At 42.1% G+C, this 22,067-nt stretch overlaps 1 protein-coding gene across 1 annotated transcript in view; it reads right to left on the reverse strand.

Moving 5' to 3' along the window:
* LOC140198774 (low-density lipoprotein receptor-related protein 2-like) overlaps positions 1 to 22,067 on the reverse strand; it is a 359,184-nt gene that overhangs the window by 158,230 nt on the left and 178,887 nt on the right. Inside the window, 4 exon segments of the mRNA XM_072259784.1 lie at positions 4,379 to 4,549; positions 12,215 to 12,367; positions 15,040 to 15,556; positions 17,414 to 17,709. Coding sequence (XP_072115885.1) covers positions 4,379 to 4,549; positions 12,215 to 12,367; positions 15,040 to 15,556; positions 17,414 to 17,709 — 1,137 coding nt within the window.

Consider the following 22,067-nt stretch of genomic DNA (forward strand, 5'->3'; position numbering starts at 1 on the left):
CCAATTAACCTACACAGTACATCTTTGGGCTGTGGGAGGAAACCGGAGGAGCTGAAAAAAAATCCCACTCATTCCAAGGGGAGGATGTATAGAGACTCTTCACAGGCAGTGCTGGAATTGAACTCTGAACTCCAGAGGGCTGGAGTATTTATTTGAATTAATTTGAATTAAACAAGAAGCACAATTATTGTGAAGAAAATATGTTTACATAAAAGATATTTAAAGTTTGAATTTAAATATGGATTTTCCTGGGATTCATTGCTCCAAAACTATGAGTCATATTTAATAGCATAGGAATCAGGATCAGAACCATGTTTAATATCACTAGCATCTATTGTGGAATTTGTTAACTGTGGCAGCAACACAACGAAATTCATGATAATATAGGAAAAAACTGAATTTCAGTAAGTATATATACCTATTTCGTGTTCCAAGGTTGTCAAGCCGAGGAGTGGTAGTGGGGACAAGCTCCCACTACCTAAAAGTGCTCCTCACGGCATGGCCTCAAATAGGCTCTGACAACCAAGTCCAACTCCTGGCCTTCTCATGTGGCTTAGCCTCTAAGCCCGGCATAACTGTTTCAACTGACCGGAGAAGGGGCGAAGAGAGTCCCGGCACCTTAAAACCAGTGCTTTGGTTAGGTGGAGCTTGTTAGCCTGGGAAGGCAGTCCATCGAATCCAAAGTAAACCCTGAGGACAAATCTGGAGCTGGAGTCCCTAAGGCAGTCCGACATTGCCTTCAACCTCATTCTGGCAACTCCTGTGATGACACTGGTGCCAAGCTGTATCGGCCCTTGCCCTTCCCTTGGACAACATTGGTGTCGTGGAGAGGGGAGACTTCCTGCATGGGCAACTACTGGTTTTCCATACAACCTTGCCCAGGCCTGCACCCTGGAAAAACTTTCCAGATGCAGATCCATGGTCTCGCGAGACTAACGGATGCCACCACATATACCTATTTCTATATATACTTAGGGCAGTTTGGTAGTGTAGTGGTTAGCACAACATTTTATTGCACAGGCAATCTGGGTTCAATTGCCGCCACTCCCTGTAAGGAGTTTGTACGTTCTCCCCATGACCGTGTGAATTTCCTCCGGGTGCTCAGGTTTCCTCCCACACTCCAAAGACGTACCGGTTGGTAGGTTAATTAGTCATTGTAAATTGTCCCGTGATTAGGCTAGGGTGAAATCGGTGGTTGCTGGGCAGCACGGCTTGAAGGACTGGAAGGGCCTAGTTAGTACTACATCACAATGACAACAAACCAACCAAATAAATAAACAGTTAAATTAGATAAATAGTGCAAAACCAGAAATAAAAAGAGTGATGTAGCGTTCATGGGTTCATGGATTTAATTGACATTTAAATGGAGAGTTTGTGGGTGCACGTCTACAGAGAATTTATCTATTTTTGACAAATAACCGAGTCATCAAGGAAGGGCTAGATTCAGCCACAGCTCGATTTTAGGAACTGTATTTCAGTACAAAGGTTATGTGAATTAACCATGACAAATCAGTTAAACCTTAATACAAATTCATTTTATTTTGATTTCAGAATGGATAATGAACCCAAGAACACACTTCACTACTTCTTTTAAAAATTTCCATTTTTGCACTACTTATTTAATCTAACTATTTAATATACTTAATATTCATGGACTTGAAAAGGGCTGTTCACTCACGATCCCCATACAATCTGACCGAGCTTGAGCAGTTTTGCAAAGACAACTGGGGAAAAATTGCAGTGTCCAGATGTACAAAGCTGATAGAGGCCTATCAACAGTTTTTTTCTGTTGATCAATGTCAATAAAGCCAAATTAAATGTATTGTGATTGAACATTGATTTGTGGATCCAGAACTGGCTTGCCCACAGAAGGCAAAGAGTGGTTTTAGACGGGTCGTATAATGCATGGAGGTCGGTCATCAGTGGAGTGCCTCAGGGATCTGTTCTGGGACCCTTACTCTTCGTGATTTTTATAAATAAACTGGATGAGGAATTGGAGGGATGGGTTAGTAAGTTTGCCGATGACACAAAGGTTGGAGGTGTTGTGGATAGTGTGGAGGGCTGTCAGAGGTTACAGAGAGACATTGACAGGATGCAAAACTGGGCTGAGGATTGGCAGACGGAGTTCAACCCAGTTAAGTGTGAAGTGGTTAATTTTGGTAGGTCAAATATGATGGCAGAATATAGTGTTAATGGTAAGACTCTTGGCAGTGTGGAGGATCAGAGTGATCTTGGGGTCCAAGTCCATAGGACACTCAAAGCAGCTGCGCAGGTTGACTCTGTGGTTAAGAAGGCATACGGTATATTGGCCTTCATCAATCGTGGAATTGTATTTAGGAACTGAGAGGTAATGTTGCAGCTATATAGGATCCTGGTCAGACCCCACTTGGAGTACTGTGCTCAGTTCTGGTCACCTCACCACAGGAAGGATATGAAAGCCATAGAAAGGGTGCGGAGGAGATTTACAAGGATTTTGCCTGGATTAGGGAGCATCCCTTATGAGAAGAGGTTGAGTGGACTCGGCCTTTTCTCCTTGGAGTGACAGAGGATGACAGGTGACCTGATAGGGGTGTATAAGATGATAAGAGGCATTGATCATGTGGATAGTCAGAGGCTTTTTCCCAGGGCTGAAATGGTTGCCACAAGAGGACACAGGTTTAAGGTGCTGGGGAGTAGGTACAGAGGAGATGTCAGGGGTAAGTTTTTTTACTCAGAGTGGTGGGTGCATGGAATGGGCTGCTGGCAACGGTGGTGGAGGCGGATACGATAGGGTCTTTTAAGAGACTTTTGGATAGGTAAATGGAGCTTAGAAAAATAGAGGGCTATAGGTAAACCTAGTAATTTCTAAGGTAGGGACATGTTCAGCACAACTTTGTGGGCCGAAGTGCCTGCATTGTGCTGTAGGTTTCCTATGTTTCTATGAAAACTTTCAAAGGGGGCTGAATGCTTTTGAAAGGTACTGTGTACACACATACTTACTGTAATTCACATTTTTTTCTCTATTATTATGTACTGTAATGTACTGCTGCCACAAAGGTAACATATTTCATGGAATATGCCAGTGATGTTAAACCTGATTCTGATTGTTTGGAAATTGGATGCTTTGGCACCTGGCTCACTGGGGGCACACTTTTCACACCCCCTCTTGGCCACTCTACAGTGTACAATCTTTAAGAAACGAATTAACATGGTGGAGGATTACAAATACCTGGGGGTACGAATTGACAATAAACTGGACTGGTCATGGAACACTGAGGCTGTCTACAAGAAGGGTCAGAGCCGTCTCTATTTCCTGAGGAGACTGAGGTCCTTTAACATGCTGAGGATGTTCTATGAGTCTATGGTGGCCAGTGTGATCACATTTGCTGTTGTGTGCTGGGGCAGCAGGCTGAGGGTAGCAGACACCAACAGAATCAACAAACTCATTCGTAAGGCCAGTGATGTTGTGGGGATGGAACTGGACTCTCTGACAGTGGTGTCTGAAAAGAAGATGCTGTCCAAGTTGCATGCCATCTTGGACAATGTCTCCCATCCACTACGTAATGTACTGGTTGGGCACAGGAGTACATTCAACCAGAGACTTATTCCACCGAGATGCAACACAGAGCGTCATAGGAAGTCATTCCTGCCTGTGGCCATCAAACTTCACAACTCCTCCCTTGGAGGGTCAGGCACCCCGAGCCAATAGGCTGGTCTTGGATTTATTTCATAATTCACTGGCATAATTTACATATTACTATTTAATTATTTGTGATTTTATTACTATTTAATTATTTATGGTGCAACTGTAACGAAAACCAATTTCCCCTGGGATCAATAAAGTATGACTATGAGTATAAAAGTCGAAGACACCACAACTTTGTCGTGGTTTGGAGGCTTGTGTGCTCCAACCAGAGAGATATGTTGGCTGGAGTCAGGGCTTTGCGCTTTGGCTCTTGGTAGGGTCACCAATCCAAACAGGTAGAGTCCGGACTAAGAGTGGTTCACCAGTCTTCCAGGCAACAACCCTGACTGGTCAAAAAAAATTGTTACGGAAACTGCAATGAAGAATCCTTCCACATCTGAGTATAATGGTATTTCTGATCCTCCATTCGGAACCTGTGTGACTGATAGTAGTGAGAACTGAGAGGAAGCTACTGACATGATGAAGGATTCCCTGAACACCGCCAGAATTGCAAGCCCCTCATTGCTGCCTTAAACAATAGCGGTGTAACGGGCAGTGAGTAACCAAATAAGGAGGGTTAATTGTAATCCAGTGGTTTGGAACTCTGCTGATACCCAAGCCCTGAATATGCAAAATGAACAAAGTTTGACTGTAATATTTCATCAAATGTGTGGAATTAGGGATTTCCTTAGTGAAAGTTTCAAATATGCTTACTCAATGTAATCCAGATGGGCATCTGTCCAATACAGTTTGTCGTTTGTATAGTCAATTGTCAATCCATTAGGCCATTCCAGTTTTGAGGTAATGATGGCTGAAAAACTTCTACCATCCATACCCATGCGACCAATGTAGGCTTCATACCCCCAGTCAGTCCAAAAAACGTATCTGTAAAATGTTTCAATAACTGAAATATGTAAAAGTTACTAAAGTTTCTAAGACAACAAGTTTTACCTTAACTAATCGATGAATACAGCAGGAATCCCAATCTCTAAATGATATTAGTGCAAAAGGACATTTGTTACAAATCATATTTCCATATATTAAGTACATATAATCTTATATATAATAATTAGAAGTGGGTGGGTAGGTAAAGCTGAGATCACAATTCAGTTATTCATCATCATCATCATCGTGTGCTGTGTCGCACACGTGGACGATCACGGTCTTCCATCTGTCTGTGGCCTGTTGTTCTTATTCTTTACTCTATCCATGATCATGATTTCTCTTGGGAAACTTTTCTCCAGAAGTGATTTGCTATTGCCCCCTTCTGGGCAGTGTCTTTACAAGACAGGTGACCCCAGCTATTATTAACACTCTTCAGAGACTGTCTGCCTGGCGTCAGTGGTTGCATAACCAGGACCTGTGATATGCACCAGCCACTCACACGGCCATCCACCACCTGCTCCCATGGCTTCATGTGACCCTGATCGTGGGGCTGAGCAGGTACTACACCTTAGCAGAGGGAAGGGTTGCCTTACATCTCCTTTGGTCGAGATGTATCTCTGCCCCACCACCTGATTAAATGGATATATTACTGAATAGCAAATGGTAGGTAATTAGAGGTGGGTGGCTATGGAAAGATGAGATTACAATTCAATCAGTTCTTGCCTTATAGAATTGCAGAGCGGGCTTGAGGAGCTGAATGCCCTGCTTCTATTCCCAATTTGTGTTTTGCAACCGGCACAAAAGTTTATCAAATTTTAAGTTCAAAGTGTTTAAAACAAGTTGACTTTGTTCAAAGTGCATTTATTATAAAAATATGTATAAATTACACAACCATGAGATTTGTCTGCTTACAGGATTCGTCTTGCCATAAAGCACAAAACCTGAAATAACCCAATTAAAAAAAACACCAATGTGCACAGAAAGAGGAAAATCAGCAAAAATGATGCAAACGATAAAAGCAAGCAACAGCATTTCAAACCAAATTGAGTCCATAGACCCGAATCCTGGAGCCCGGCTGATGGTGCAGTGGCATCCACACTGGACTTCAAGATGAGTGGTCCCAAGTTTGAATCTGGCCAGCTCCTTGCCCGCTTTCCATTCCTGCTGGGTTGAGTGTCGAGCTAGCAACTCGGCCTCGTAAAAAGCAGACAAAAATGCTAAAGAAATGACAAGGTTTACACCTGATGCACCTCAAGGCACGGAAGGGAACAACAACAGACACCCCAAATCCCGGAGTTGCAGGTGGGGGCCCATAACCTTGGTCTCAGTTCATCATACTGTCAGGCAAATTGCCACAAAGTTCCCAGCCATGAAGCGCGCAGCAGCCAGAGCAGACTTGCAGCCTCAGTGTGGCAGAGAGGGCAGCGAACATCGTGGAAGAGCGAGCGGAATCGGCCCGACCATCGCCTCCGGTCTCAACACCCTGCCTTTTCTTCTCCTCATCTTTGGTGATAATTCTATCAACGATCACCAATTAGGGTACCCACAGGCAGGTAGATACTGTGATTTAAAATCGCATATCAATGCAGTGCTTCAAAACTCCTGTATTTTGAGATGAAACTACTGCCATCTCCTTTATAACCCGAGTTACCTACCTTAAAAATATGGACTATTTGACATTAAGACCAGAAGAGATTGGAGCAGAATTAGGCCACTTGGCTTATTCAATCATGGCTGATGGTTTTTTCCCCCTCCTCAGCCCCATTCCCCAGTCTCTCCTCGTAATCTTTGATACCGTAACCAATCAAGAAACTATCAATCTCCACCTTAAATATACTCAGCATCCTGACCTCTACAACTGCCTGTGGTAACAAATTCCACAAATTCATCACCTTCTGGCTAAAGAAATTTCTCAGCATCTCTGATTTAAATGGACACCCTTCCATCCTATGGCTTTGCCCTCTTGCCCTAGACTCCCCCAAAATGGGCAACATCCTTTCCACATCTATTCTGTTTAGCCTTTCAACATTTGAAAAGTTGCAATGAGATTTCCCCCCCTCATTCTTCCAAGCATTCCTCATACGATTACCCTTTCATTCCCAGAATCATCCTTATGAACCTCCTCTGGACCCTCTCCACAGCTTTTCTTTGACAAGGAGTCTAAACCTGTTCAAACACTCAAGGCGAAGCCTCAGCATTATATCCCAGCTCTTATATTGTAGGTCTCTTGAAATGAATGCTAAGATTGCATTTGCCTTCCTCACCACCGACTCAAACTGCAAGTTAACCTTCAGGGTGTTCTGCACAAGGACTCCCAAGTCCCTTTGCATCTCAGCTTTTTGGATTGTCTCCCTGTTTAGAAAATAGTTTGCACATTTATTTCTTCTACCAAATTGCACGACCTTACATTTTCCAACATTGTATTTCTTTTGCCATTTCCTTGCCCATTCTCCTAATGTCCAAGTCCTTCTGCAACCTTCCCATTTCCTCAACACACTTGCCGCTCCACTAATCTTCGTATCATCTGCAAACTTGGCATCAAAATCATCTATTCCATCATCTAAATTATTGAAACATAGCATAAAAAGAAGTGGTCCCAACACTGACCCCTGAAGAACACTACTAGTCACTGGCAGCCAACCAGAAAAGGACACTTTTATTCCCACTCACTGCCTCTTACCAATCAGCCAATGTTCTAACCATGCTAGTAACTTTTCTGTAATACCATGGGCTCCTAACTTAGTAAGCAGCCTCATGTGTGGTACCATGTCAAAGGCCTTCTAAAAATTCAAACATACAACATCCACTACATCCCCTTTATCTATCCTACTAGTAATCCTCTCAAAGAATTCCAACAGGTTTATAAGGCAAGATTTTCCCTTAAGGAAACTATGCTGACTTTGTCCAGTCTGGTCCTGTGTCACCAAGTACTCCATAATCTCATCCTTAACAATTGACTCCAGCATCTTCCCAACCACTGAGGTCAGGCTAGCCGTCTATAATTTCCTTTCTGCTGCCTCCTTCCTTTCTTAAAGAGTGAAGTGACATTTGCAATTTTCCAGTCTTTTGGCACCATGTCAGAGTCCAACGATTCTTGAAAGATCATTATTAATGCCTCCACAATTCCTACCACTACCTCTCTCAGAACCCAAGGGTGTAGTTCAAGTAGTTCAGGTACTTATGTAACTACAGGTCTTTTAGCTTTTTGTGCACCATCTCCCTTGTAATAGTAGCTGCACTTACTTCTCTTCCCTCACACACTTCAACACCTGGCACATAGCTAGTGTCTTCCACATGAAGACTGATGCAAAATACTCATTTAGCTAATCTGCTGTCTTCTTGTTCCCCATTATTATTTCTCCAGCCCCATTTCCTAACGGTCCTAAATCCACTCTTATCTCTGTTTTACTTTTTTTTTATATACTTGAAAAAGCTTTTTCTATTCACCCTGATATTTGTTACTAGCTTGCTTTCATATTTCATCTTTTCCCTCCTAATGATTCTTTTAGTTGCTTTCTGGAGGATTTTAAAAGCTTCCCAATCCTCTGTCTACCCACTAATATTTGTTTTGCTGTATGTCCTCTCGTTTGCTTTCACATTAGTTTTGACTTCACTTGTCAGCCACAGTTGTATTATTTTGCCATTTGAGTATTTCTTTGTTTGTTCCAATACATCTATCCTTCACCTTCTTCATTTTTCCCAGAAACTAACACCATTGCTGCTTTGCTGTCATCCCTACCTGCATCTCCTTCCAATTTACTTTGGCCAGCTCCTGTCATACCACAGTAATTTCCTTTACTCCACTGAAATACTGCTATGTCATACCTTACCTTCTCTCTATCAAATTTCAAGTTGAACTCAAACATATTGTGATCACTGCCTCTTACAGGTTCCTTTATGCTAAGCTCCCTAATCACCTCCTGTTCATTACATAATACCCAATCCAGCATAGCTGATCCCCTAATAGGCTCAAAGTCAAACTGCTGTAAAAAGTTATCGTGTAGGCATTCAACAAGCTTACTCTCTTGAGATCCATTACCAACCTTCTTTTCCCAATTTACTTGCACCTTAAAATTTCCCACGACCATCATAACATTGCCCTTTTGACAAGCCTTTTCTATTTCCTGCTGTAAACTGTGGTCCACAGCCCAGCTACTGTTTGTAAGCCTATAATTTTACCCTTGCAGTTTCCTAACTCAACCCACAAGATTTCAACATCTTCCGATCCTACCTCACACCTTCCTAATGATTAGATGCCATTCCATACCAGCAGAGCCATGCCTCCCCCTCTACCTTTCTATCCCTCTGATACAAAGTGTAACCTTGGATATTCAGCACCTAACTACAAGCATCCTCAGCCATGATTCAGTGTTGGCCACAACATCATACCTGACAATCTGTAAAAGTGCAACAAGATCATCCACCTTATTTGTTATACTCAGAGCACTGAGCTGTAACACTTTGAGTACTGTATTTGCCACCTTTTTTGATTCTGCATTCCTTGTACACTGATACTCACCCAGCTGGCTGCAATTTTGTCCTATCATTTGCTTGCCCTTCCTGACAGGCTGACTGCACGCAATCATTGCTTTTTTACCATCTGTCCTATCCTGAGTCCCTTCACCCTGGTTCCCATCAACCTGCCAAATTAGTTTAAACCCTACCCAACAGCATTTTTCTGCCAAATCATCCTGTTTCTACCCTCACTGGTGCATGGCACAGGCAGCAATCCAGAAATGACTACTCCGGAGGTCCTCCTTCTCAGCTTTCTGCCTAATTCTCTAAATTCTCTTTTCAGCCCCTCTTTGCTTTTCCTTTTTAAGTCATCGGCACCAATATCTACCAAGACATCTGGCTGCTCTATCTCCCGCACCAAAATGCTGTCATTGCATCTGAGACATCCTGATCCTGGCACCAGGGAGGTAACATACCATCCACGTGTCCCATTCAGGTCCACGGAACCTCTTGTCTGTTCCTCTGACTATTGAGTCCCCTATCACCACTGCTCCCCTCTTTCTTTACTGCACCACAGCCCATGCTCAGTGCCAGTAACCAGGTCTCCATGGCACTCCCCTGGGAGGTCACCCCCTACAACGGTATCCAAAACAGTATACTTATTATTGAGGGGAATGGCCACAGGGGTGCTCGGCATTAACCTCTTATTCACCTTCCCATTTCTTTTCCCGACAGTCACCCAGCTACTTCCCTGAAAATGTAAATGAAACATTTTAAAAGAAAATATCGCCCCAAATATTTCAGTCATGAGAAGTAAATGAGGGATCTCTGTTGTCATACACTGAAGCTGACAGCAATTTGAGAATTGTCCTTTGCAAGATGCATTGTCTATGGCCTTTACTCTTGTCAGGGGAAAGTACTTGAAGTGATTTAGGTTGCCCTTGTTTCACACTAGCCCATAAATTCACTCCTGTGCCATAAATCTCTGTAAGTCAATTATTTCTGAATTGAATTGAATTGACTCTATAACTTACATCCTTCATATGCATATACATATAAAATCTTTACATTATGTCTCTGTCTAAATGTGCAATGTGACACCACAGTTTGGAGACACCAAAGTTCATATTCAATTGGTAGTCACAGGTAGAAGGCAAGTAGGCCTTCTCTTTGCCAAGATCCTGTGGGAAGCTCTCTTGGAAGTCAATAGTACATATCATTGCTTCTCTACTAACCAGAGATTTTTCACCCTTTCTTTAAAATTGCCACTGAATGTATTTGTTTTTCACACAAGGAGTCATTGGTATAATTCTGAAGACGTGTAACTCGGGTGGTTGATAGTTGGGTTGAGTTGAGCTGTTCTCTGATCTTGGCAATTTACTTGCAAATGTTTCATCACCATACGAGATGACATATTCAGGGCGCTGTTGATTTACGAGCTGATCCAGACAAAATTCCAGACCACAATGCATGAAGTTTGCTACACGGCCAATCAGCAACAAGATTTCCTCCCCACTGCACAAGTAACTTTCCAAAATGACGTTGTATCAGCAGACTGAAAAGTATATAATGACCAAGCATTCGGAGGACACACCACAATCAACAGCGCACTGAAGATGTCTCCTCGTATGGTAATGAAACACTTGTAAGTAAATTGACATGGTCAGAGGACAAAGCAACCCAACCAGTAACAGATATCTGGAATGAACTGCCAGGGGAGGGCTGGAGATTGATTCAAGCTTCAAGATTGTTTAACATCATTTCCAGTAGATAAGTATAAAGGAGAATGAAATAATTATTACTCCAGATCTGATGCAGCACAAAAACAACACAATAATAAAAAAACACAATAAATATAAATACATAAGATAGCTTAATTAGATCGATTGTATTTCCATAAAGTAACGCTAGGCACAGGAATGTCTGTACGTAAAGTGACTGTCAGGAAATGATAAAGTAGTGGTGGTTGGGGGTGTGGAGGGGTGGATTAGTGGGTGGAAGTGTTGGTCAGCCTTACTGCCTGGGAAAAATAACTGCTTTTGAGTCTAGTGGTTCTGGCATGGATGCTACATAGCCTCCTCTCTGATGGGAGTGGGACAAATGGGTGGGATCCTGCATGATATTATTGGCTTTTTTCTGGCACCTTCCTGTATATATGTCCTTGATGTTGGGTAGGCTGGTGCTGGTGATGCATTTTAACTACTCATAGTCCAGCTCTCTTCAGCATCCTCAGAAAGGGTTAGTGAGCATTCCTGATTGCATGGAATGTGCTCTGGAACTGTGAGAGGTCGTACAAGATGTGCACTCCTAGGTGTGTGAAACTCCTCGCAGTTTCCACTGTTGTGCCACTGATGTAAGGGGGTAAGATCAGAGCAACACTTAGCAGGCATCTGGACAGGTACTTGAATGAGCAGCGCATTGAGTGATATGGAGTTAATTCAGGTAAGTGGCATTAGTATAGATAGGCATAATTGTTAGTATAGATGTGTTGGGCCAAAGGGCCTATTTCTAAGTTGTACAACTCTATGAATCTATTGTTTCTGACAGGTCTTGTGTTCCAAGGCAAGCAGATGGGTTATATGAGAAATACGTTAATTATATAGCTTCCCACTGTTAGAACTCTGTTTAATTTCTGAACCTCGGGGTTCTTCCAGGAGCCAAGAATGGCAAGTAGTCTTAATTTCAAGATTTCAGTTTATTTTAGAGTACAAACCAACATACAAATACAAAGCAAACTAAATAAAGAGGTGAGAAGTGATGCTAAGAGGGGAATCGATGTTAAGGAGTATAAGACAAAGGAATAAAAAGAAAATAAAGAAAAGCAAGAAAGAAAAGATGGTGCTTCTGAAAAATCTGTCACTTTTATAGATAAAATAAAGAAAATGTCTTAGATAGGAATAAATTAATAGGCCACATTACAATTAACAATTACATCATGTGGATAATGAAAAGTGAGAAAGGTGATAAACCGTTAGTTTAGCTGCTCAGCCGCTTTTTGCTAATGAGCATGAAAAATACGTAAGTTAAAAAGTACAAATCTTATAAAAAGTATTTTTGAAATAAACAGTGGTTTCCATCACTACATAGGCACAGTTTTCATAGAATCTGTTAACAATATAACTTCTCACATAAGCACAGTTTCAACAGAATCAGTACTTGCTCCCAAGGCAAAAATTTCACTTTTTTATCTTTAATTAATTGGTCCCTTACCCATATTTTGGATGAACCACAATGGCACGTGGGTTCCTAAAGCAGTATATGCCATTTGTATCCAGACAGTGCTCAGCCAGCTTTTTATGAAAGCGTCCATCCATTTCAGCAACATTAAGGTTATTTCTATACGGATTGACCCAGTACAGTTTCCTAAGCAATCAAAGAACTCGCAATTAGTTATTCAAGATTTTCTAGCAGAAATCCACAGAAAATTTGTTTCTATATATACTGTACACTTATAAAAAGAATAAGTTACAGCTTTACAGGGAAGGAATGGGTAAAAAGAAGTAGTGCAACACAGTAGGGTAATGGTTAGCGCAACACTCTACAGTACAGGTGATCCAGGTTCAATTCCCACCACTGCCTGTAAGGAGTTTGTACGTTCTCCCTGTGACCATGTGGGTTTCCTCCAGGTGCTCTGGTTTCCTCCCACATTCCAAAGACCTACTGGCTGATAGGTTAACTGATCGCTATAAATTGTGCTGTGATTAAGCTAAGAAGATCAGGGGATTGCTGTGCAGTGAGGCTCAAAGGGCCAGAAGGGCCTATTGCACGCTGTATCTCAATAAAAAAATAAATAAATGGAACTAATTTACTGTTTCTTCAAAGAATAACAAGTCACAAGGAGCTAAAATACTTCCTGAACAATTCTGTAAAAGTGTGAAGAGCTTGATTACTAAGAACAGCAGGTAATTATCTACAGTACTGTGTAAAAGTCTCAGGCATTCTCACTATAGATATATGCCAAAGACTTCTACACTGTAGTGTAGTAATTTTATGTATTGTACTACACTGCTACCACAAAAAAAACTAATTTTGTGACATATGTGATTGATGATAATCCTGATTCTGATACGGGTCTCCATTATGAACTGAGAGTGGGAAGGGACAGGCAGAGGGGAATCATGGTTGGGAAAAGGGGAAGAAGTGGGAAGCACTAGAGAGACAGTCTGTAATGATCAATAAGGAAGACAAAGGAGGTGGGGTGGCACTCTTAATTAAGGATGAGATCAGGGCAATTGTGAGAGACAACATAAAATCTACAGAGCAGAATGTTAAGTCCATCCGGGTAGAGATTAAGAATGGTAAAGGGAAAAAAATCACTGGTGGGTATTGTCTATTGGCCACCTAATAAAAATATTGCAATGGCAGAGGCCATTAACCAAGAGATAACTGAGGCTTGTAAGAACGGAACGGCAGTTGTCATGGGGGATTTTAACTTTCACATAGATTGGGTGAAACAGGTTGGTCAAGGAAGTCTTGAGGAGGACTTCATAGAATGAATCCATGATGGCTTTCTTGAGGAGCATGTTAGTGAACCTACAAGGAAAAATGCTATCTTAGATCTAGCCCTGTGCAATGAGACAGGTAAGATTAACGATCTTGTAGTCAGGGATCCTCTTGGAAAGAGTGATCATAGTATGATTGAATTTTGCATACAGATGGAGGATGAAATAGTTAGATCTAAAACTAGTGTATTATGCTTGAACAAGGGAGACTACAAAAGGACGAGGGAGGAGTTGGCTAATGTGGATTGCGAGCATAGGCTATTTCGTAGGACAGTTGAGGAACAGTGGAATACTTTCAAAGGGATTTTTCACATTGCTCAACAAAAGTATGTTCCAGTCAAAAGTAAGGACAGTAAGTGTGGGGAGAGCCAGCCTTGGATAACTGAGGAAATAAAAGATAGTATCAAATTAAAAGCTCATATGTGCAAAGTTGCAAAGAGTAGTGGAAGACTAGAGGATTGGGGAAACTTTAAAAAGCAACAAAGAACAACTAAACGAGAAATAAGGAAAGGGAAAATAGAGTATGAAAGTAAATTAGCACAAAATATAAAAACAGATAACAAAAGTTTTTATAAATATATAAAGCGGAAGAGGGTGGCTAAAGTCAACGTGGTCCCTTGGAAGACGAGAAGGGGAAATTGATATTGGGTAATAAAGAAATGGCTGAGGCATTGAATGACTATTTTGTGTCGGTCTTCACAGTGGAGGACATGTCTAATATGCCAAAGAATGATGTTATAGACGAAATGGGAGGGGAGGACCTCGATAAAATCACTGTCACTAAAGAGATAGAGATGAGTAAACTAGAGGGCCTGAAGGTAGATAAGTTCCCTGGTCCTGACGGGATGCATCCCAAGGTGCTGAGAGAATTGGCAGAGGCTATAGTAGACGTGTTGTAATCATTTACCAAAATTCTCTAGACTCTGGGCAGGTCCCAGCGGACTGGAAGACAGCAAATGTCATGCCACTTTTTAAAGAAGGTTGTAGGCAAAAGACAGGTAACTATAGGCCAGTTAGCTTAACATCTGTAGTCGGGAAAATGCTTGAAGCTGTCATTAAGGAAGAAGTAGCGAAACATTTAGAAAGGAGTGGTTCCATTAGACAGACGCAAAATGGATTCGGAAAGGGCAGGTCCTGTTTGACTGGACCAACATTCTTTGCACCCTATATGTGCCTAAGACTTTTGCACAGTACTATACATTCAAATACCCTATATTATATTTTACTTATTTATTTATTTAGTACACTGAAATAGCACATGGAATTATGTGCTATTTAATAATATGGAATTATAGCACATCTTCCAAGACCATTTAAAAGTTCCCTCTGACCGATATTGTAAAAATTGCACCTGCTCAGCGGTGTGTCTCAGATAAAGCTGAGCCAGATCTATACCAACAAAGCAAATTTACACTCAAAGTGTAGCTTCAGGCTGACCGGCATTGTATTTGACTGTCTTTACCAGATGAGATTTTATTGTACAGTTGTGTAACAGCACAGAAGATCCAAGTGTCAGATAGCAGGTTATCTTACCTTCCAACCCAATCAACAGCTATGCCTTCTGCTCCAAAGTAATTATCGTTGATGACAGTCTCCTTTGCCGTTCCATTCAGGAACATTCGCTCGAGAACTCCTTGTCCCATATCAATCCAGTACAATCTTTGCTCCACACTGTCAAAGTCCAATGCCCCCACAAACATCAACCCTTGTTGAACAAGAGGGTAAGATCTCCCATCAAGGGAAATATTGCGAATGTAGTAGCGATTACTGAAGAGGATATAAGGGGTAATGGCACTATTTTGGCGACAAGTTTTTCCATCAGGTTCTTGAAGATGACCGGGGGCACATTTGCAAATGTATGAGCCTTCTGTGTTTTCACAAATCTGGCTACAGACACTAGGTGTTTCATTACATTCATCAGTGTCTTCACAAGTCTGTCTGTCATCCATGAGGTGGTATCCAGGATGACAAGAGCAGAAAAAACCTATCAATGTGTTAGTGCAGTTGTGTGCGCAGTGACTCAACTCAGGGTCATTGCACTCGTCCATACCTGTAGCATAAGAACAAGGAAAATTAACAAGACATGTTTCACAAACTCAAGAAAATAAGCAGATGCTGTAAATCCAATCAACACACACACAAAATGCTGGAGGAACTCAGCAGGCCAGGCAGCATCTATAGAAAAGAGTAAACAGTCAACGTTTCAGGCTGAGACCTTTCATCAGGACTGGAAAGGAAGGGGAGAAGTAGACTAAGAAGGCAGAAGGAAGGGAGGAAGAAGTACAAGGTAGTCATAGTCATACTTTATTGATCCTGGGGGAAACTAGTTTTCGTTACAGTTGCACCATAAATAATAAATAGTAATAGAACCATAAACAGTTAAATAGTACTATGTAAATTATGCCAGGAAATAAGTCCAGGACCAGCCTATTGGCTCAGGGTGTCTGACTCTCCAAGGGAGGAGTTGTAAAATTTGATGGCCACAGGCAGGAATGACTTCCTGTGACGCTCTGTGTTGCATCTTGGTGGAATGAGTCTCTGGCTGAATGTACTCCTGTGCCCACCCAGTACATTATATAGTGGATGGGAGACATTGTCCAAGATGGCATGCAACTTGGACAGCATGCTCTTTTCAGACACCACCATGAGAGAGTCCAGTTCCATCCCCACAACATCACTGGCCTTACGAATGAGTTTGTTGATTCTGTTGGTGTCTGCTACCCTCAGCCTGCTGCCCCAGCACACAACAGCAAACATGATCGCATGTAGTAGGTGATAGGTGAGACGGGGGGGGGGGGGGGGAGGTGGGGTGAAGTAAACAGCTGGGAAGTGGATTGGTGAAAGAGATAAAGGGCTGGAGGAGGAGGGACCTGATAGGACAGGATAGAAGACCATTGAAGAAAGGGAAGGGGAGAAGCACCAGGTGATGGGCAGGTAAGGTGAGAAATGGAAACAGGAATGGGGAATATTGAATGAGAGGAGGGGCACAATTACTGGAAGTTTGAGAAATCTCTGTCATATGATCGAGTTGGAGGCAACCCAGATGAAATACAAGGTGTGGGTATTCCAAGCTGAGTGTGGCCTCATCACAGCATTAGAGGAGATCATGGACTGACATGTCAGAATGGAATTGGGAAAAAGAATTGAACTAAGTGGCTACTGGGAGGGTCCACTTTTTCTGGCAGACGGATCGTAGGTGCTCAGTGAAGCAGTCTCCCAAACTACGTCGAGTCTCACCGATATACAGGAGGCCACACCAGGAGCAATGGATACAGCAGATGACCCCAACAGACTCACAGGTGAAGCCTCACCTGGAAGGACTGTTTGAGGCACTCAAAGGTAGTGAGGGAGGAGGTGAAGATATGTTCCAGATGGCTTCCATTAGATCAGGGGTTCCCAACCTGGGATCCTTGGGATAAAAGAGGCTGGGAATCCTTGCACTAGGTATTATATTTATTTATTGTACTGAGAGAAAAAATATCAAAGCACACATTTATTATAGATTCGTAAATTTGCGATGAAGATTTAAAATCACTTCTGTGAGGAACATCCCGCATTAAAATGGATTTAATGATCAAAAAGTGCACAAAATGAAACATTCTTATGTGACATTAAATTACACTTTAATCGAATACATGCAATTCCTCTTAGATGGCTTCAACCAGCAACTTCTATATCGTCATGCACTGGAAACCAACAAAAGCTAATATGTAAACTTATCCACACAAAAACAAAGAACTTATAATTGACCCATTTGCCTTAAGGTAGCTTGTTAAAATATGAAAGCTGTTTGTATTTTGAAGATCCCATCAAACTTATAGTACAATTACTTATGACCACTGAATAATTCTGGAATGAATCGGCTACATATTCAGAACGCAAAGACTCTTAAATCCCAAATACATACCGCATGTACTCTCATCGCTATTGTCTGAACAATCATCCTCCTGGTTGCACAGCTTGACACTTTCAATACAACGTCCATTGTTACATTTGTAATGTTGTGGAGCGCATGTTGGCTCAGAGGTCAGACACTGTTGCTCGACTTCGTCAGACATATCGCCACAATTATTATTACCATCACAGACCAATAACTTTGAAATGCAGTGGCCATTTTGGCAGGTAAACTGGTGCTGGGAGCAAGACGGGTAAGTACATCCTCGTTCATCACTTGCATCACCACAGTCATTCCTACGGTCACACCTGTGGTCACAATCAATAAGGAACTGTGAAATTATTATCCATGTCCCTCAATAATCAAAGCTACTAGATTATTTTTTGTTAAAATATAGCCTGCATTATTAAATGTGTGCATTTGTATATTATACTTATATGATTATCTTCTGTAATATTTAACTTAGTTGCAGTAGGACAGACATTCTCAATTGAAATGAGTCAAATGAAGTTAAAGACATTAATGTTTATTCTCAAATGTATTGCTTAATTCTGCGTATCTAATCATCTAATGGATATTAAAATTGTTAGAAGAGTAAAGAAATGAATCTTAACTAAAAAAGTATTGGAAGTGCAAAGAAAATCTGATCATCTGGTTGTTCTCCTACGTGCATTCAGGCAGAGGCTAAAGAGCAAGGCACCAGAGGTAATGGCAACAAAGAGGCAGGGGAACAGATTTGGGATGGCGTTGAGTCGGTGGATTGTGCCACGTTCAAGGACTCATCACAGGATCTGAATTAATTCACCACGGTTGTCATGGACTTTATAATGACACAGTTGGACGAGTGTGTCCTCATAAAATCTTCCAGAGTCTTCTCCAAACCGAGCCCTGGATGAACCAAGAGATCTACAATCTGCTCAGGGAGAAATCAGTAATGTTCAGGTCTGGTGACCAAGATCAAGACAAGAGGTCCAGTATGATCTTGGAAAACCAGATCACATGCGAAGTGGAAATTCTGAGCCAAACTTGAATCACAGAAGGATGCCCGACATCTGTGGCAGGGCTTGAAGTCTACCAGCTCCCTCAAAGTAAAACCAAACGACATATGTGACAACAAGGTTTTGCTTCCAGGTGAGCTGGATGGCTTTTATGTCGCTTTGACCATCAAAACTTGGAGGAACTTCCATAAGCTTCCACAGCCCTGAGGTTCCTGTGATTTTAATTTCTGGGGCTGATGTGAGAGAATCCTTCAGGATGGGGAACCCATGAAAACAATCCAGTCCAGACAGGATATCTGGCCGAGTATCAAAGACCCGCGTTGATCAACTGGCTGGAGTGTTCACCGATATCTTTAACCTTTCAGTTCGGCAGTCTAAGTACCCACTTGCTCCAAGCAAGCTTCGATTATCCCAATGCCTCAGAATAATGTGGTAACATGCCTCAATGCCCATCATTACGCCCACAGTGATGAAGTGCTTTGAAAGGTTGGTCATGAAGCATATTAACTCCTGCCTGAGGAGCAACTTGGATCCACTCCAATTTGCCTCCTGCCCCAACAGGTTAACAGCAGATGCCATTTCATTGGCTCTTCACTCAGCCCGAGAACACCTGAAAGTGAAGATGCATACAACAGATACAGAAGAATGCTCTTCATTGACAAACAAGAGAAAATCTGCAGATGCTGGAAATCTGAGTAACACACACAGGCTCAGCAGGCCAGGCAGCATCTATGGAAAAGAGCACAGTTGACATTTCAGTCGAAACCCTTCAGCAGCACTGGAGGAAAAAAGTCGAGAAGTATGACCATACATTTCCCGACACTATTCCATCTGCCACTTCTTTGCCCATTCTCCTTATCTGTCTAAATTCTTCTGTAGCCTCTCTACTTCCTCAAATCTACCTGCACCCCCACACTTGCAAACTTTGCAACAAAGCCATCAACTCCATCATCCAAATTATTGACATATAATGTATAAAGAATCAGTCCAACACGGACCCCTGTAGAACACCACTAGTCACCAGCAGCCAGCCAGAAAAGGCTCTCTTTATTCCCACTCTTTGCCTCCTGCCAATCAGCCACTGCTTTACCCATGCTAGAATCTTTCCCGTAATACCATGGGCTTGTAGCTTGTTAAGCAGCCTCACGAGTGGCACCTTGTCAAAGGCCTTCTGAAAATCCAAGTACACAACAGCAACCAATTCTTTGTCTATCCTGCTTGTTATTTCTTCAACGAATTCCAACAGATTTGTCAAGCACTGTCCACCAGAAAAAGCAGGATCTCCCAGTGGCCACCCATTTTAATTCCATTTCCCATTCCCATTTCAATACATCCATCCATGGCTCCTCCACTGTCGTGATAAGGCCACACTTAGGTTAGGGGAACAACACCTTATATTCCGTTTGGGTAGCCTCCTATCTGATGTCATGAATATCCATGTCTCAAACTTCCAGTAATGCCCCCCTTCACCATTTCCCATCCCCTTTCCCTCTCTCATGTTATCTCCTTGCCTGCCCATCGCCTCTCTCTGGTGGTCCTCCCCCACTTTTTTTCCTTCCATGGCTTTCTACCTCAGCTTTACATTCAACACTATTATCCCCTCAAAACTAAACTATAAGCTCCAAGACCTAAGCAGTGATACCTCCTTATGCAACTGGATCCTTGATTTCCTCACCTGTAGAGCCCTGTCAGTTCAGATTGGCAATAACATAGAACATAGAATAGTACAGCACAGCCCTTTCGGCCCACAATGTTGTGTCGACCCTCAAACCCTGCTTCCTGTATAACCCCCCACCTTAAATTCCTCCATATACCTGTCTAGCAGTCTCTTAAATTTCACTAGTGTATCTGCCTCCACCACTGACTCAGGCAGTGCATTCCACGCACCAACCACTCTCTGAGTGAAAAACCTTCCTCTAATATCCCCCTTGAACTTCCCACCCCTTACCTTAAAGCCACGTCCTCTTGTATTGAGCAGTGGTGCCCTGGGGAAGAGGCACTGGCTATCCACTCTATCTATTCCCTCCACAATCATCAAAGAACAAGTGCACGACAAGGCTGTGTGCTTAGCCCCCAGCTCTACTTGCCTTATACCTGACTACCAGGCTCCAGTACCATATTTAAGTTTGCTAACGACACCACTGTCGTTGATCGAATAAAAGGTGATAACAAATCAGCACATACAAGGGAGATTGAAAATCTGGCTGAGTGGTGCCATAACAACCTCTCACTCAACGTCAGTAAAACCAAAGAGCTGATTATTGACTTCAGGAGGAAGAAACCTGAGGATCATGAGCCAGTCCTCATCAGACATTTAGAGGCAGAGAGGGTCAGTATCTTTAAATTCCTTGGTGTTATCATTTGAAAGCATCTGTCTTGGGACCAGCATGTAGGTGCTATTACAAATAAGGCACCAGAGCACCTCTCCTTGCACATTGAAGATTATCCTGATTGGTTGCAGCAAGGCCTGGTATGGAAACACCAATATCCATGAACTGAAAAATCTACAGAAAGTAGTGGATACGGCCCAGTCCATCACGGGAAAAGACCTCCTCGAACTGAGCACGTCTACACGAAGCAGGAAAGCAGCATCCATCATCAGGGACCTCCATCATCCAGACTATGCTCTCTGTTGCTGGCTGTCATTGTGAAAGAGGCACAGCAGCCTTAGGACCCACACCACGTTCAGGAACAGTTATTACCTCTAAACCATCAGGTTCCTGAGACAGCATAAATAACTTCACTCCCCTCAACACTGAACTAATTCCACAACCTATGGATGCACTTTCAAGGACTTTACAATTCATATTGTCAATATTTTTTATTATTTATTTATTTGGTATTATTATTTGTTTTTATGTATTTACACTGATTCTCTCCTTTTACTTGTTGATTGTAAGTCTGACCTTGGCTGCAGGGAGTCGATTATTAAGGATGAGGACTCAGGGTAATTGGAGGCACATGATGAAACATGCTGTGGTCAGCATGGTTTCCTCAAGGGAAAGTTCTAACAAATCTGTTGGAATTCTTTGAAGAAGTAATAAGCAGGATAGACAACGGAGAATTGGTTGCTGTAGTGTACTTGGATTTTCAGAAGGCCTTTGACATGGTGCCACACATGAGGTTGCTTAATAAGCCACAAGCCCACAGTATTATAGGAAAGATTCTAGCATGGATAAAGCAGTGGCTGATTGACAGGAGGCAGGGAGTGGGAATAAAGGGAGCCTTTACTGGCTGGCTGCCAGTGACTAGTGGTGTTCCACAGGGGTCTGTGTTGGGATTGATTCTTCTTACATTATATGTCAATGATTTGGATGATGGAGTTAATGGCTTTGTTGCAAAGTTTGCAGAAAATATTAAGATAGGTGGAGGGGCAGGTAGATTTCAGGAAGTAGAGAGGCTACAGACGATTTAGACAGATTAGGAGAATGGGCAAAGAAGTAGCAGATGGAATATAGTATTAGGATGTATATCGTCATGCACTTTTGTAGAAGAAATGAAATAGTTGTATATTTTCTAAATGGAGAGAAAATATTAAAAAGAAACTGAGGCACAAAGGGATTTGGGAGTCATTGTGCCAGATTCACTAAAGGTTAATTTGCAAGTTTAGTCTGTGGGGAGGAAGGCAAATGCAATGTGAGCATTCATTTCAAAAAGACTAAAATATA

Source organism: Mobula birostris, chromosome 6 (genome assembly GCF_030028105.1).
Source record: "Mobula birostris isolate sMobBir1 chromosome 6, sMobBir1.hap1, whole genome shotgun sequence".
Classification (NCBI taxonomy): Eukaryota; Metazoa; Chordata; class Chondrichthyes; order Myliobatiformes; family Myliobatidae; genus Mobula; species Mobula birostris.